Source organism: Centropristis striata, chromosome 21 (genome assembly GCF_030273125.1).
Source record: "Centropristis striata isolate RG_2023a ecotype Rhode Island chromosome 21, C.striata_1.0, whole genome shotgun sequence".
NCBI lineage: Eukaryota > Metazoa > Chordata > Actinopteri > Perciformes > Serranidae > Centropristis > Centropristis striata.
In genome coordinates this window covers 26,194,601-26,210,415 of record NC_081537.1, presented here as the reverse complement: position 1 = coordinate 26,210,415, position 15,815 = coordinate 26,194,601, and the positions used below count along the sequence as shown (strand labels likewise).

General features: G+C 36.6%; 1 protein-coding gene across 2 annotated transcripts in view; it reads left to right on the top strand.

Moving 5' to 3' along the window:
• The window catches only part of LOC131959092 (cGMP-dependent protein kinase 1-like), a 66,215-nt gene extending 50,664 nt beyond the window's left edge, over positions 1 to 15,551 (top strand). For both annotated transcript variants that reach the window (XM_059324199.1, XM_059324198.1), the window contains exons 8-18: positions 253 to 318; positions 1,491 to 1,565; positions 6,282 to 6,378; positions 8,742 to 8,881; positions 9,658 to 9,747; positions 10,214 to 10,355; positions 10,952 to 11,115; positions 11,207 to 11,329; positions 11,423 to 11,485; positions 11,599 to 11,665; positions 11,747 to 15,551. In XM_059324199.1, coding sequence (XP_059180182.1) covers positions 253 to 318; positions 1,491 to 1,565; positions 6,282 to 6,378; positions 8,742 to 8,881; positions 9,658 to 9,747; positions 10,214 to 10,355; positions 10,952 to 11,115; positions 11,207 to 11,329; positions 11,423 to 11,485; positions 11,599 to 11,665; positions 11,747 to 11,845 — 1,126 coding nt within the window. In that variant the 3' untranslated portion in view covers positions 11,846 to 15,551. The remainder of the gene's footprint in view (positions 1 to 252; positions 319 to 1,490; positions 1,566 to 6,281; positions 6,379 to 8,741; positions 8,882 to 9,657; positions 9,748 to 10,213; positions 10,356 to 10,951; positions 11,116 to 11,206; positions 11,330 to 11,422; positions 11,486 to 11,598; positions 11,666 to 11,746) is intronic.
• Positions 15,552 to 15,815: the final 264 nt, after the last annotated feature.

Genomic DNA, 15,815 nt, shown 5'->3' with positions numbered 1-15,815 from the left:
AGCCGATGTTCGGCCCAGATTGTCTGGGAATATGAACTAGTCACAGACTCATTGGGGCAGCCCTGGTAATTAGCAAAAATGTTTGCAAGCAACTGTAAACAGACAGACTGTTAAAATGAAGGTGTTCGTTTTTTATCCAACAGCTTGTGTTAACTTGGCATAAGTTAATGTGTGTGTGTGTGTGTGTGTGTGTTTGTTTGTGTGTGTGTGTGTGTGTGTGTGTGTGTGTGTGTGTGTGTGTTGTATCCACAGTGAAGATCTGAGAACAGCCAATGTCATCGCTGCTGAGGCCGTCACCTGCCTTGTCATTGACCGAGAGTAAGACATGCACACACACACACACACACACACACACACACACACACACACACACATGTCTTTGTGTAGTTGTGAGGACCACCACTTCCCCTAGCCCAACACACACATTTCAGGGTTTACCATCTCTGTTAGGACCTTCCCTGAAATTCATACAGATGATTAATTAAGGCCTTTAGAGGCTATCCTAGCATTTTCTTTGTGAGGACTGGAAAAAATGTCCTCACAACTACAAATGTCCTCACAATGTTGGTATTCTGCCATGGGTTGGTCCTCACAACTATATGAAGACAAACACACACATACACATACATACATGTCTTTAATAGTTGTGAGGACCACCACTTCCCCTAGCCCAACACACACATTTCAGGGTTTACCATCTCTGTTAGGACCTTCCCTGAAATTCATACAGATGATTAATTAAGGCCTTTAGAGGCTATCCTAGCATTTTCTTTGTGAGGACTGGAAAAAATGTCCCCACAACTACAAATGTCCTCACAATGTTGGTATTCTGCCATGGGTTGGTCCTCACAACTATATGAAGACAAACACACACACACACACACACACACACACACTGACAGATATTCAAGTAGAAGTTCACCAGACTTGAGTCAGTGGTTGTTCAGTTCTCAGGTATTTGTGCTTTACTTCAGTATCAGTTCAGTTTAGTTGAGTTGAGTGAGTGAAGCTATTGGTTTAGTTTAAGCTGCCTGCTGCCCTCTGCTGGCACAGAGCACACACAGCACTCAGATTTAAAAAATAAAATAAAATCAAGACATAGTTCAAAAAAATCAAAATAAAGTAAGAAATATTGATTAAAACATTTTGTTCATCATATTCTTGCTTCCTCTCAGTGGAGATTAGCAAAGTGAATAAACATGTGTGTTAATTAATGTGTTTCATAATGTTAATGTACAAAAAAAATATTCATTTAGAAATATATAGTTTCTTTAATTTTATAATTAATTGTTAATTAACTGCTTTTGTTTTTAATTATTTGGAGGCCTGAGGGAAATGTATTTATTTTTTATATTTTTATTTTCTGTACAAATGTTGTATTTTATCTGTGATAATGTTCCTGCAGTTTTTTTTTTTCAAAAGTTTTTTAAAATGAAATTAAAAAATCTCTGACCGTCTGTGTGCTGATTGGCTGTCATATGTTTCTTCAGCTCGTTCAAGCATCTGATTGGTGGACTGGATGACGTTTCCAATAAAGGATACGACGACGCAGAAACCAAAGCCAAGTAAGTTTAATGTGCGCATATTAAATATATTTTTGCTATATTGACACAGTTTAAATATTATAAATATTGTTTGACACTCTGACACTCTGATGCAGCAAAAAGAAGACAAGCAATTAGGTAAAACTGAAACAGAAATTAATCTCCAAATATTTTATATAATCTAAAAATATTTTCTGATTAAATATATTTCAATCTAAAGATTGAATATTATTAAATATATTAATATAACAAATAATTTATATAATATCCATTTTTTTGTTAATTAAATATAATGGAACAAAAATATTGAATAATTTAAAAAGTAACAACAAATATGCTATAAAATTTTAAAATGTATTTTTTATTTAACATTTTTAATAAATAAAAATGTTTTCAATAGTTAAAAATAACTTTTTATATTGTATATAATAAATATGATGTGTAGATTAAATAATAATAATAATAATAATAAAATGATTAAATGCACAATGTTTTTAATTAATCAACAAACATTACTATATGATAAAAAAACATATTAGTAGATTAAATATGATTTATTCTAATTATTTAATATTTTCAAATGAAGCTACAAATAATTTGATAATAAAAACATTTTAGTCATTTTTCAAGCAGAAATTTTAACATTTCTTATTCCATCTTCAAAAATGTGAATATATTCTGCTTTTCTTTGACTCAAAGTTTATGTGTTTCACAAAAAATATATATAACAGTAAACTAAATGTTTTGTTCAAATTGCACAGTTCAGTTGGAGACTTTTTAAAAACATTTGACAAATACAATTTTAATTTAATAATCCAACTAAAATAATTAGTAATAAATTTAGTTGTGCCCTAAAACAAAATAAACACATCAGTGACTAAACTCTAAATGAGTGAGGGAAATCGGAATCAACTCCATTAGTGTTTTTTCTGTCAGTGTGTGTGTGTAACTGGATCCTGTGTGCTACTTATATAAGAACAGCTAATAATACGAGCTGCAGTCAGAAGCAGGTCACTGTGAAGGACGCTCACCTTTTACACAAATCAAAGAGCTTCTGTAGAGCTCAGTGTGTCTTTAAATACAAATCTTTCATATGAATATTAGATTAAAGGATCAGCTGACTCACTGCAGCAGCAGAAACTAAAATCACAACTAAAATGATTTCACATTTCATCACACCTCTGTCCTGTTGATCCTGGAGTATAAAGAAATGAAAATATAAACATTCATACAATATATAGGCTAAAGTGAAGCACTGCTTTGTGCAGGAATGTACAAAAGTTCACAGTATAATTAACAAATAGATATAAAGAATAATATGTAATATACAGAGATGATAGAATTAATTAAACATTTGACATTTTAAATCCTGGTTTGTAAAAACTAAATGTCTGTGTGTTTTTAAATTAATGAATGAATGAATTTTATTTTTGGTTTTACTTTTAGAAATTTGTAATAACTAAAAACAAAAACAACATTATTGGATTTGCTGAAAAAAAGCATTCAAGAAGATGATATTGTGGAAATATGTATTATAGTACACACACACACACACACACACACACACACACACACAGTGTTAGTAACAGTAGATGTTGTGTGCTGTATCAGGTGACTGTTGGTCATGTGATCAATGTCAGTCTTCTTCTGTCCTCTTATGGTATGGTAAAGATTCGATACAACACACACACGCACACACACACACACACACACACACACACACACACACACACACATACTGCAATACTACACACACACACACACACACACACACACACACACACACACACACACACACAGTACTGCAGTACTACACCACACAGACACAGTGAAGAAGTTCAGATTTCTGTAAAACTGAAGAAGTAATCGATTAATTGTCAGCAATAAAATAATTAATTAACCAATTTCCTGCCGTCAATCAGGAAGGTTTTTATTATTACTTTTTATTATTGTTATTTTTGTATTTTTATTTATTCCATTTTATTTATTTATTTATTTACTTATTGTTCAATTTTTCGGCATTTTCATTTGAGTAATTCTTCCTTATCCTACAGCCTTTTTAAATGACTGAAAAAGATATTTACTCATTATATTTTGAGATTTAAATTCCAACATGAATATCTGAGAATTAAGAAAAAAGAAAGACATACTTGAAGAAAAACTTTACATTTCTTCAGCATTACAATGTATTATTATCACTCTAAGGATTTTAGGAAAATACAGGAGTTTGTCTTTTTCTTAATTTTTTTCAGTTCAATAAATTAGCTATTTATTAAAAAAACAACAACATTACAATCTAAAATTCGAGTTAGTTTTACTGGTTTGTCCTGTCACACCTTTAATCTTGGAAAGCTTTCCTATTTCTAGTGAAATCTAGTTTTATTTATTCTATTTTTAGAGTGTGAAGTGTGAAAGTGTGAAGTGTTCGAAGCTCGAGGACACTTCAGAAGGTTGGAGGATCTGAACCTCCAACTCTTCTTCTCTTCTCTTCTCTTCTCTTCTCTTCTCTTCTCTTCTCTTCTCACTCAAACAAACTATTTTTAGAGTGTTTATGTGTTGATTCGTCCTGAACGACCGGCAGCTTCTGTTTCTGCTTCCTGGAAACACACACACACACACACACACACACACACACACACACACACACACACACACACACACTAATGGTGTGTTTTCTTTGAAAAGACTCAAATAAATAAATATAAAGTTTCATAACAAACCTCAGTGTGCAGAGTTTTACCGACCCGAGCTGTTAGGAAACAAAGTTTGACATCAGATTCCTTTAAAACCAACCAACCTTGTTCCAGTTTCAGGTAAATTCTAGATTGGATAATTTTGAGACCAGTTTCAGGTTAGTTTGGAATCCGTTTCAAGTTCATTGGAGACCAGTTTCAGTGCCTGTTTCAGATTAGTTCCAGTTTAGATTATTTGGAACTAGTTTAATATTGGTTTAAGGTAACTTTAGGCCAAATTTGGTTTAAAACGAATGAATGTCATATGTTAAAAACAACGTTATTTTAGTTTGAGGTACCAGTTTCAAAGTAGTTTAAGCCAGATTCGGATCAGTTTAAAACTAATTTTACATCAGATTATTTTAAAACCAACTTCAGACTGGAACAGACTAATTCCAGATTGGATTATTTGAAACCAGTTTCAAATTGATTTGAGGCAACTTTAGGGCAAATTAATTTGAATCCAGTTTCGGGTCCGTTAAAACAAATTTATGTCAGATTTTATTAAAACTTGCCAGTTTCAAATTGGTTTGAGGCAATTTAAGGCCAAATTTGGACTAATTTGAAACCAGTTTCAGGAAGTGGACACCTGTCAACTATCTTTACACAGCCTGTGGTTCTGGACCTGTTCCACCTCCTCCCCTCCAGCCTAAGTGGTCCGTAAAGGGGGTGTGGGGTGCCAGGTGACTGGCACGGCTCTGTGGTTTCAGTTCTGGAACCAGTGAGTTCGGTGTCAGGTGTAGTGTGCCGCAGAGGCCAAGTCATCGGCACATTTAAACAGTGACAGTCAGTGTTGGAGGTGGTTTGGTTCCTGGATTCTAAAAAATGTTTCTGGATTTAAAGGTCTAACAGTGATGCCTGGTTTAAAAAGTTTTTAATTCTCAGAGAGAGAGATCTTTCAGTCATCCGTCTGGTTTTGCTCTCTGTATCCAAAACAAAATATTTGTAAAGACGACTTTCGGGTTGTCCTCTTAGACACAATCGAACTTTAAATGTGTAAACCGGAAACTGGAAACCTGAGAAAGTCTTTTAAATCTTTTGAATCCTTCGTGTCCTCTTGGTTTCGAGGTCGGGGACAGTCTGTCCTGCACCTTCTCGTCTGTCCATCTGCCCGTCTGTTTAATGAGGTTGCGTTTACGGGGTGGACCTCTGAGCAATGCTTCCACATGCTAAAAATACCAGCGGCAGCAGCAGCGGCGGCGGCGGCGTCCTGCCAGGTCCTCTCAAGTTGACTGCAGCCTCCAGTCAGAGCAGACATGAATGCTGTTTTGACACAAAGGGACAAACTTCTCTGAGGCTTTCCTCATTTGTGGTTTCAGTTTGAGCAACTTTTTCAAATCAGAAGCCCGCAAATTCCGACGTCTTGCTGTCCGGACCAGCATCCTTTCTAACCTTAATGCACACGGAGCTGGAGGATCTGGCCACCTCACCGCACCGCCGGTCCCCCCAGACCAGAACCTTGTGCCTCCTTCGCTGCCACCAGCCGATCCTCCATCATGTAAACTGGAAGTGGAGCTCCTCCTTTGAGACGGCTCTTTTACAGACGCTGTGCCGAACCTTCTCCTGAGTACTCAACTTTAATGTTTCTTTGCACTTTCGCACTTTGACCAAAAGACTTTGTTCCAAACTTTGAAGGATTTTTTTATATCTGAAGAAGTTATTTACAACAGTTTCTAGACAGAATTTTAATTTTGAAGCAGTTTCAGAATATTTCTCGACCGATTCCGAAGAAGTCGAGGGAAAAACGAGGTGTTCTTGTGATTAGATAAAGTTTGGAGATGAGAGAGTTGCTTCCGTTCCCAGCGAGGCAGCAGAGAGAACGGCTCACCAGCCTCCCTGCTCCTCCGTCCTCCTCCCCCATCACCTCCTTCTCCATCCAAACCTCCAAAAAGTTCCCGTTCTTCCACGTGGTCAAATGCTGCAGGTAGATGACGAACCTTTAACAGTTCTAAAGTCCTGTTTTCCTGCGTTCAGTGAAGGCATCGATATTTTTCTGTGTTTTCAGGTACGAGGCAGAGAATGCCTTCTTCTCCAGTCTGAAGCTGAAGGATTTCAACATCATCGACACACTCGGAGTTGGCGGCTTCGGACGCGTCGAGCTGGTACGATCCAATAACACCACATGAAATCAGATTACAAGAAATTAGATTATGTTGATAGTTTTTCCTCTTTAATGTGCAACAAATCAGCATTTAAAATTTTTAAATGTGGTGAGACAGAAAAATCACTTTACTTTCACAGATTAGTTTGAGACCAGTTTAACCTGATTATTAGAGATCAGTTTTGAATAGCTTCATGGTTTTAGATTAGATTTATTTTCCAGACCAGGTTTAAATCAGTTCGAAGCACATTTAGGTTAATTTTTTATAAATTTATAAACAGTTTGAGGTCAGTTTAAAATAAGTTTAACATCTGGATTATTAAAAAACCCCAACTTCAAACCAGTTTAAAACCATATTCAGATTAGTTATTTTCTTATATATATATCCAGATTAGTTTGAAACCTGTTTCGAGTTCACTGCAACCACTTTCAAGTTGGTTTAAAGCAATTTTAGTGCAAATTTGGATACATTTGAAACAATCTTCAGGTCAGTTTGACACTGTCTTAAATCAGATTATTATAAAAACCAACTTCAGTTTAGTTTGATACCAGTTAAGGCCAGATTTGGATTGTTTAGAAACTATTTCACATTAGATTATTTAAAAAACAACTTCAGACAAAGACGGAAACCAGTTTCTGGGCAGTTTGATGTATATTTCTTATTTAAATTCCACAACTGAGACAAACTTCTGCATGTGTGTGTGTGCTCAGCTATTTGCAGTAACTTTCCAATGAAGTATCAGTGCAGGTAACTGTAAACCAGTGGTCATGTGACACATTGGGCGGGGCTTAAGGCTTTAAGGCTTTAAGGGTTTGAGCATTCGGAGGGTTGCTTCATAGCAATGAAGGTCAGAGGGGGAACCCTGCGGAGGGTTTGCCCAAAAACAGGAAGGAATCCCCGCTCCGGGTCTCCCGTCATGCCTCTGGAGATATTTTTAGTGAATGAGTCAGAGTGAAACTGAGCTCCAGGGAAAACGCCGACCTCTGACCTCGAGACCGATGGCCTCATCCCCAAACATAACTGTTGCTACGGTGGCAGATGGTTTCCATCAGACTCTGGGGAAACTCCTTATAACAAGGTCTCTGTAATAAGTGTTAGTTAATATATTTGTATTCATGTTAAAAAGTGTTAACAGCATCATAAACACATTTGTGAGATTATTTAAAAGACACATTTTATATGAAATGTAATAAAAAGCCTGATGAGAAATTGTTTATGTCACAATTAAACTGTTGCTGTTTTTGTTGCTTTTTAAACATTAATACTCTTATAAATATAATGACACAAAAGACTAACTATTATGAAGTGCATACTCATAAATGCATAATAGCATATGTATTGATCTTAATTAAGTTCGCTAAGGGTTTAACAATGACAATTAATACATTTAACTGAATAAATTTGTTTATAATAACTCTTATGGCTTTTATGAATGTGTATAAACAGTTTTGAATGCTTATAAATGTGTTATAATGTAACAATAAACATGTTTATAATGCTGCTGTTAACACAGATAAAGTCTTAGTAACTAAAAAAATAATAAAAAATAAAATTATATATAAAGCATTTTAAAAGGACTTATAAAAGCATTGTTAACATATAATAACTTTCAGTTATTACCAGGACATTAATATATAATATAATATACATTTTTACAAGCTAGCAGTTTCCCTCTTTCTCCAGTGTTTTTGCTAAGCTAAGCTAACTGGCTGTTGCTTGATGTTTACCATAAAGACATGAAAGACAAGTCCAGTGTGTGTGTGTGTGTGTGTGTGTGTGTGTGTGTGTCTGTGTGTGTGTGTATTCCATCAGCTTTTTCAATTTTTTGTTTTGTTTTAAGAGGATTTTTTATTAACTGTTGTAATGTATAAATATATAACATTTGCCAAAATTGTGAAATGTGAAGGAATTTACGCCAGTATCTGGGGTTTAAATAAATTGAAGTTATTATTGGTTTTTATAGTTATGAAACATGATTTAAATGTTAGATATACATTTTTCTTGCTTTTGTAAAGGATGTCTAAAACATGGAGCTAATAAAAGTAGACGATTACATTTCTCTCGAAACACTTTTCACTCGTTTTGGTAAAGACTGTCTAACATATGAAGGGTAATGTCATCCATTAACAAAACGGTGAAAATGCTTGAAAAAGGTTGTTAAAAAGAAACTAATTTATTATCCATTTAATTATAAAGCATAAATACACTGTATATTTATGTGAATGCATTATCGTCATTAAAACGACAGTGGTGACAGGAAGTGGGACAAATCGGGTTTCCGGTGCAGATCGGATTTTATTTAAAGCAGCAGCTTTGTCTACATCTGGCGCTGTAGTGAGTGTTGGACGTGTGTTTGTGTTTAGGTGCAGCTGAAGAATGAGGAGGCGAAGACGTTCGCCATGAAGATCCTGAAGAAACGCCACATCGTCGACACGAGGCAGCAGGAACACATCCGCTCTGAGAAACACATCATGACCGAGGCGCACTCCGACTTCATCGTCAGGTCAGAATGCCATCATATTCATCCTCTTCATCACTGGAGATACATGTACAATAAACATGTTTTGTTATTAAATCATTGATGCAGTTTTAGACTAAAACAATCTCATAAAAAGCAAATTTCACAGTCTTTGTCAACTTATGTTGTTATTTACGCAGAATATTTCTGATGTTTACAAGTCTCCATTGAAAAACTTTTACACCTTATTGTTTTGGGTTTTTTAATAAAAAAAACAACAGTTTCTGACAAAAGCAAAACACCAAAGTAAGTCAGCGCTGCCCCTTTCAAAATAAAAGTTTCACTGAACAGTCTTTGTTTGGTGTTTTCTGCAGCATTTTTTCCCAACAAAATAACAAATAAGAACAAATAAATATGCAACTAAATAAAAGCATCACTAAATAGAATTAAAAAAAAAAAAATGTTTCTTTGTTTTTCAAAATAAAAGCTTTATTGAAAAATCTTTCCTTGGTGCTTTGTGCAGCATTTTTGTCCCACAAAAAACTGTAATCAAATAGTTACTAAAAACATTTGACTTTGGTTTTGGCTTTGTTGTTTTGTGTGGCATTTTTGTCTCAAAAAAATATTAAAAGCATCACTCAATAAATCTTTCTTTGGTTCTGGCTTTCAAAATAAAAGTTTAATTGAAAAAAAAAAAACATATATAAAAACAGGAAAAGAATATCATATAAAACACATACAATCAAAATGTCACCACAGTATAAAACTTTCTCAGACTGTGTTTTTACAGGTTGTGATGATGTCTTGTTGTTTGTGTTCAGGTTGTACCGGACGTTTAAAGACAGTAAATATCTGTACATGCTGCTGGAGGCCTGTCTAGGAGGAGAGCTGTGGACCATACTGAGGGACAGGTGCACATTTTACTCCATTCATTAACTCCACTTAGTTAAATTAATCTGTTTATTAGAGGAAAAAAAAGTGCTGTGTATTAGTTGATAAGCTGAAAATGAATAAAAGGATTAATCAACAACCATTTTTACCCAACAATTTATTTGTTTAAAACATTTCACAAGCAAAAGTCCAAACTTTTTATTGTGTCAGCTATACTCTAATGTTTGTTTTGCATAGTTATTAAGTGAATGTTTTTTTTAGGTTTTAACTGTTGGTTGGGCAAAACAAGACAGTATGTCATGTTAGACATTTGATTCTAGGATCAGTAATAAACAAACAATCACCAGATTAAGGGCCTTAAAAAAGAAAACAGCTGAAGATCACTGAACAGTAAAATGGATAGCGTTCAGTTTAATAAAACCTGAAAGCATCAAACTGTCGAGGCAGCTCACAGCTCCATGTCTCACAGCTTTTTGACCGTTTCAGGGGTTCATTTGAAGATTCGACAACCAGGTTCTACACGGCATGTGTAGTTGAAGCCTTCGCCTACCTGCATGCCAAAGGCATCATATACAGAGACCTGAAGCCTGAGAACCTCATCCTGGACAGCCGCGGATACGCCAAGCTGGTAATTCCATATTTCATCATAAAATACATTTTACATATTTAATATGTAAGAAGGGAAACAATCTCTCAATAACGATATTTATCATAATGTTTTCTGGTAATTCAATAAATCAGTAATCTATGTGAAAAAGCTGCATGGTGAAGCCTTCCTCTACATGTTTTTGTCCCGTAAACATACAATAGAATAAAAGCAAATAAATACAAATAAAAGTTGTTGTTTTTGGTTACGGCTTTCAAAATAAAAAGCTTCACTAAATATGCTATTTGCCTGTTGTTTTCTACAGAATTTTAAAAAGTATGCAGCATTTTTTTCACTAATAGAAAAAATAAACAAAAAAGAAATGAAAACAGATTTATAAGTAAAAAAGCCACTTAACATATATAATTCTGGTGTTCTGACTTTCATAATAAAAGTTTCATTTAAAAAAAAGCTGGTGTTTTCTACAACACACATGAAAGATTCACCAAAAAACAAAAAATCTTACTTTGGTTATGGTTTCACAGAACCGAGACCGGCAGCCGGAACGTATGAGAGTTGAAAACCAAATTATATGAATGTGGAGAAATGTGTTTTTATAATTTTTGTCTTTTTTCCAGGTGGACTTTGGTTTTGCCAAGAAGATCGGTTGCTGTAAGAAGACGTGGACGTTCTGCGGGACGCCAGAATACGTCGCTCCAGAGATCATCCTCAACAAGGGTCATGATGTCTCCGCAGACTACTGGTCCCTGGGCATCCTGATGTATGAGCTGCTGACCGGCAGGTGAGGACATGGACAGAGGACGGACAGCAGAGTTCAGTGAAATCAAACATTCAGTTGTTCAGTGTCCTACAGTGTCTCTGTGTGTCTCCAGTCCTCCGTTCTCAGGCCCAGATCCAATGAAAACCTACAACATCATCCTAAGAGGCATCGACATGATCGAGTTCCCCAAGAAGATCACCAAGAATGCTGCCAACCTCATCAAGAAGCTCTGCAGGTAGAGGGTGCCGTGCGTCTGAGCAGCTCAGATTAACTGTAGAATCAAAATGTATTGTTTTCATCTACAAAATAAATCTGTTTACATCAACAGAGATAATCCTTCTGAAAGGCTTGGAAACCTGAAAAACGGAGTAAAAGACATACAGAAGCACAAGTGAGTGAGTGGAGAGGATGCTGACACCAGCCTGGCTGTTTGAGCTGTGATAGTTTTCAGGTTGTTTTGCATCTAAATATAATATAAAAGATAATCTGTGTCTCTGTGTTCAGGTGGTTTGAAGGTTTTAACTGGGAGGGTCTAAAGAAAGGAACTCTGACGCCGCCGATCACGCCTGATGTGAGTTTTTTGTTTTTTTTACTTTATTTAGACAAACTCTGCAGTTGCTGAAGGTGTTTGACTCGTTGTTGTTCTGTCCAGGTTTCTTCTCCTATCGACACCAGTAACTTTGACAGTTTCCCTGAAGACATGGACGAGCCACCTCCGGACGACAACTCCGGGTGGGATTACGACTTTTAGTTCAGCTTGCACCCAAAGCCTGACACCTTATGGCTGGTGGTGAGGTCCACATCTGAGACCATTTCGCACCCGGCTGAGCAAAGTTGAGCTCTGTGTGTCGGTTGGAGGACATTTATACCCGGAGCAACTTACTGTGACGTTGCCTGTTTGGTTTATAAGCATTGTTGGACCCAGTGGGAGTACAACTCTCAATGTTTTGAAGTCACGATGTGGGTGTGCAGAAGGAAGCAGATGGAAAAGACCTGCAGGTCTCTTGATGATCAAACTGATCTGGTCTGTTTACTCTAACTGGAGACCTGAGAACTGGAAGAGGAGGTGGTTCAGGGACAAGACAAACCATCCATCCACATCAACAGTTTGCTCCTGTTTTCAAGCCCAGGGTCACTTGTTTGTCAAGTCTCTTAGAGTGGTAAATAGGTCCTAGAAATCTAGTGATGCATGCCTGGTCCAAAGGGGTATAAGCATGTTCTTCATCCTCCAAATTTTAGAGAGCTGTCAGAACTCCTTCGAAGCCTCGGAGGGTTTCTTTGAACCTGGAAAAACCCTGATTCCTTGTTTGTCTGCAGCTGAACTGGGTATTTATCTATCAGCAGTCAGTCAAATGCTATGGGTGTTGCTTTATGTCCCATATTTTGCTGCAAGACAATTGTTTATCAAGTCTTTAAGAGCAGGAGCCCTAAAAGTCTTAACATGGCATGTTTGTGGTCCTTCTTTTCCGCAAAAGAGTAAAAGCATGATCTTGACTTTCATGACCTGGAAAAAGACCTCCCATCTCTTTCAGGTTTTAGAGAACTGTAAGAACTCTGGAACATAATTGTTCTGTCAACACAAATGTGCCAACCAAGCAGAAAACATATTTTTGCAATGCCTAGGAACGACTCTGAGATATACAAACCCAGAGCAACATCGATTCCATGTTTGCCTACTGCTGAACTTTGGGTATTTTCACCCCTCAGCAGTCGGTCAGACACTTCAGGCCTTCCTTTGTCCCATATATTGCTGCAACACTTAGTTTGGACGTTTGTTTGTCATGACTGCCAGAAACCTGCTGCTTAAACCCATCAGTGAAGCCACCAGAGGCAGAAGCCGTTAAACCTTAAAGGGGTGAAGGGGCATTTAGTCAGAAAGTGCTTCCCAGAGAAAAAGACAAGTCTGGGACATCAAAGGTGGGCATGGTACACTTCAACAAACTGGTGTTTCATCAAATGGACACACAGTTGACCTGGGGCAGTACCAATGTGGATCTACTGGTTGGTTTCTTCATTCTGGGCAGAAGAGGTTGGTAGTTTTGGCAACACTGGTCCTGACATTGTTGAAAATAAGTAAGAACAAACTCACATCAGACAGTTGGCAGCTTTGAATTGTCCCTTCAGATGCCACCTAATGACATTGTAGACACCTTGGCCCTGTTTCTCTGCAGCCAATGGAAAACCTCTGTTCCTGTCAAGTGTCCTTGATCACTGGCTGACACTTGACATTTGACCCCTTGGAGGGATTTCATACTTCTATTAACTACTACTGCCTGCCTTGTGATATCTGGTGTTTAGGTTTTGTGGCCGGGTAGTCCTTAGGGGCTTTTATGGCCCTTTGAACCCAGGTTTGGCTCTCTAAGGGTGGGCTGGAGGATCGACGGTTGAACACAAACCACAGAATGAAAGACTTAACAGGCAAACTCGAGGTCACCATGATGCCTTCACTTCTCATTTCTTTATCGGAACCTTAAAATCCAAAGACTGAAAAACGAAACAAATTGGGTGTAGCAGCTGTGGTTCTCCTCGGCAAATGACGTGGAGGTGATACGAACATTTCTACTTTTAAACTTTCCTTTATCATTCTTTATGGTGTGAATCTTTGGATCATGGCATGAGAACAGATATTTTGTACATATTTCCAAGACTTCCTACATATTTTTGCACGCACCCACAAACACTCCATTCGCAGAGACACATGCACGACTTGGTTGAATTTCTTATCGGCTGTTTGTTTCAAGGCGTTTCAAAGTTGAGCTAGTTTCAGGATTGTTCCTATTTTGTTTGTAAGGTTGGTGGTGTACTTGCTTTTAAATGACCCAGTTTCAGACCTCTGCCTCACTAAACAGATCTGGTGTTGTGCTCATTGACGACTGTTGTAAAAAGTTAAGCCAATCAGAGATTTGTAGGCAGGATTTGGAATAAGGGCACCATCTTCCTTTGCCAGAGCAAGAGAAATGGTGACAAGTGTGGTTGAGATATTTGCAGCTCTACAAACAGTTTTTGTATGTCAATATACAGAAAAAACAACTCTTGGCAGATGGTGCCATGAAACGGCCAACCTCAATTTTAAAGCCAACATGGACCAGAAGTCTTTTTAAGTGCTCAAAAAGAAATGTGAATGTGTTAACTTTCAACCGCAAATCAACACATCTTTGACTAACATGATGAACGTTGAGGATTTGAGGATTCTAAGGTTTGAGGGTTTAAAGGCTGAACCACAATGGGGCAGATCAGGGCCAAATCATCCCTGGACATCACAAGTATATTTTCCATGAGAACAGATTTTTAAACATAAACATGATGAGACTTCACAAGGTCAACATACTATTAAAGACACAATGCAGGCAAATTGTTCTCACTCCCAACTTGTCAAATATAGGTGTCGTAGGTACCCCTTTAGCGTCTCTAACTCCAATGTAAGCCCAAGCACGTTGGACAAGTTGGGAGTGAGACATGTTGACGCAGGAAACACAAACTGGGTTAAAAGCAACTATATATGCACCCTTAAAAAGACTGAACCGAAAGCAAAGTCTTCATACTTTTTTTTCATGCTTACAGTTCCACTTACAGATGTCGAGTAGACGTAGACGTGCAGTCTTTAAAGGCTTGTATTTCTTCTACAAGCAAAGAGTTTAACCATAAAAAGTGTAATTTGTATTTATTATGTTTTGTGGCCTTTTGTAAAAGCAGCTGATAGTCGTGTCACTTTGGTACGAAGCCTTTGAATTTGTTCTGTGATATTTTTGTAAACTGAGCAGCGATGTGACTTCTGTGATCTCTGCATGAAAATGTAGGAAATGTTCAGTTTTCAGTCAGAGACAGAAGGTCCTATTCTCTTTCTTTCTAAAACACTGAGATATTTAGATAAATAGGATGTTATTAGCTTAGCTTAGCATAAAGAATGGAAATAGCTATGGTTTCTGGGAGTTATTTGTTGTGAGGGATTGTGTCCTTATTGCTGTCTTGTTTCTTAAATCTGATTTTCAGTAAACCCTCCAAAGTTCAAAGAATACACCAATGAACACTCTGATGAACACATAACATCTAATTTGTTTAATATTTACTAAAACACAAATGTTATGTATCTTAAATTCACCAACACACAATGGCAAACACACACAATCCAATCAAAAAGTGATTATAAAAGATGATGTTTTTGGACCAGAAGGAGAAATATTAATGTTCATATGGATTCTTAGTAATGATATGTTGTGGTTATTATGAGATTGTGTTATGAAGCTCGATGTCACTGATTTATTTGTATATACTGGGGATATAGTATTTTATGGTGTCTCAGCTGTTTGTAGATTATTATTATTATTATTATTACAGTGGCTGCTATGGTAGCTGAAGAAATGTTCCCTTGCTCTGTCTCTCAGTTCAAAAAAGCTTTATGGGCATGACTGTTAAAAACAAAACAAAAACAAAAATAAATTTGCCAAAGCAGTTTGATCTGTTTGAAAAATAAAAGCTGTAAAAAAAGGAAAGAAAAAAGGGCTGTTTCCTTGTTTCATATTGTTTGAAAACAGATGATTTCTTGTATGACAGAAGTTTATATAAATGTTTTATAAATTAAATTGTCATTTTAATATACATACCTTTTAATTTTATAACCAGCTGCAAAACACATAAGATATGACCTGTTTTTCCACAGCTGCTGTGCTTTGTTTCAGTCATTGGTGGAAGACATATTCAGATTCTTCACTGTAGTCAATTTT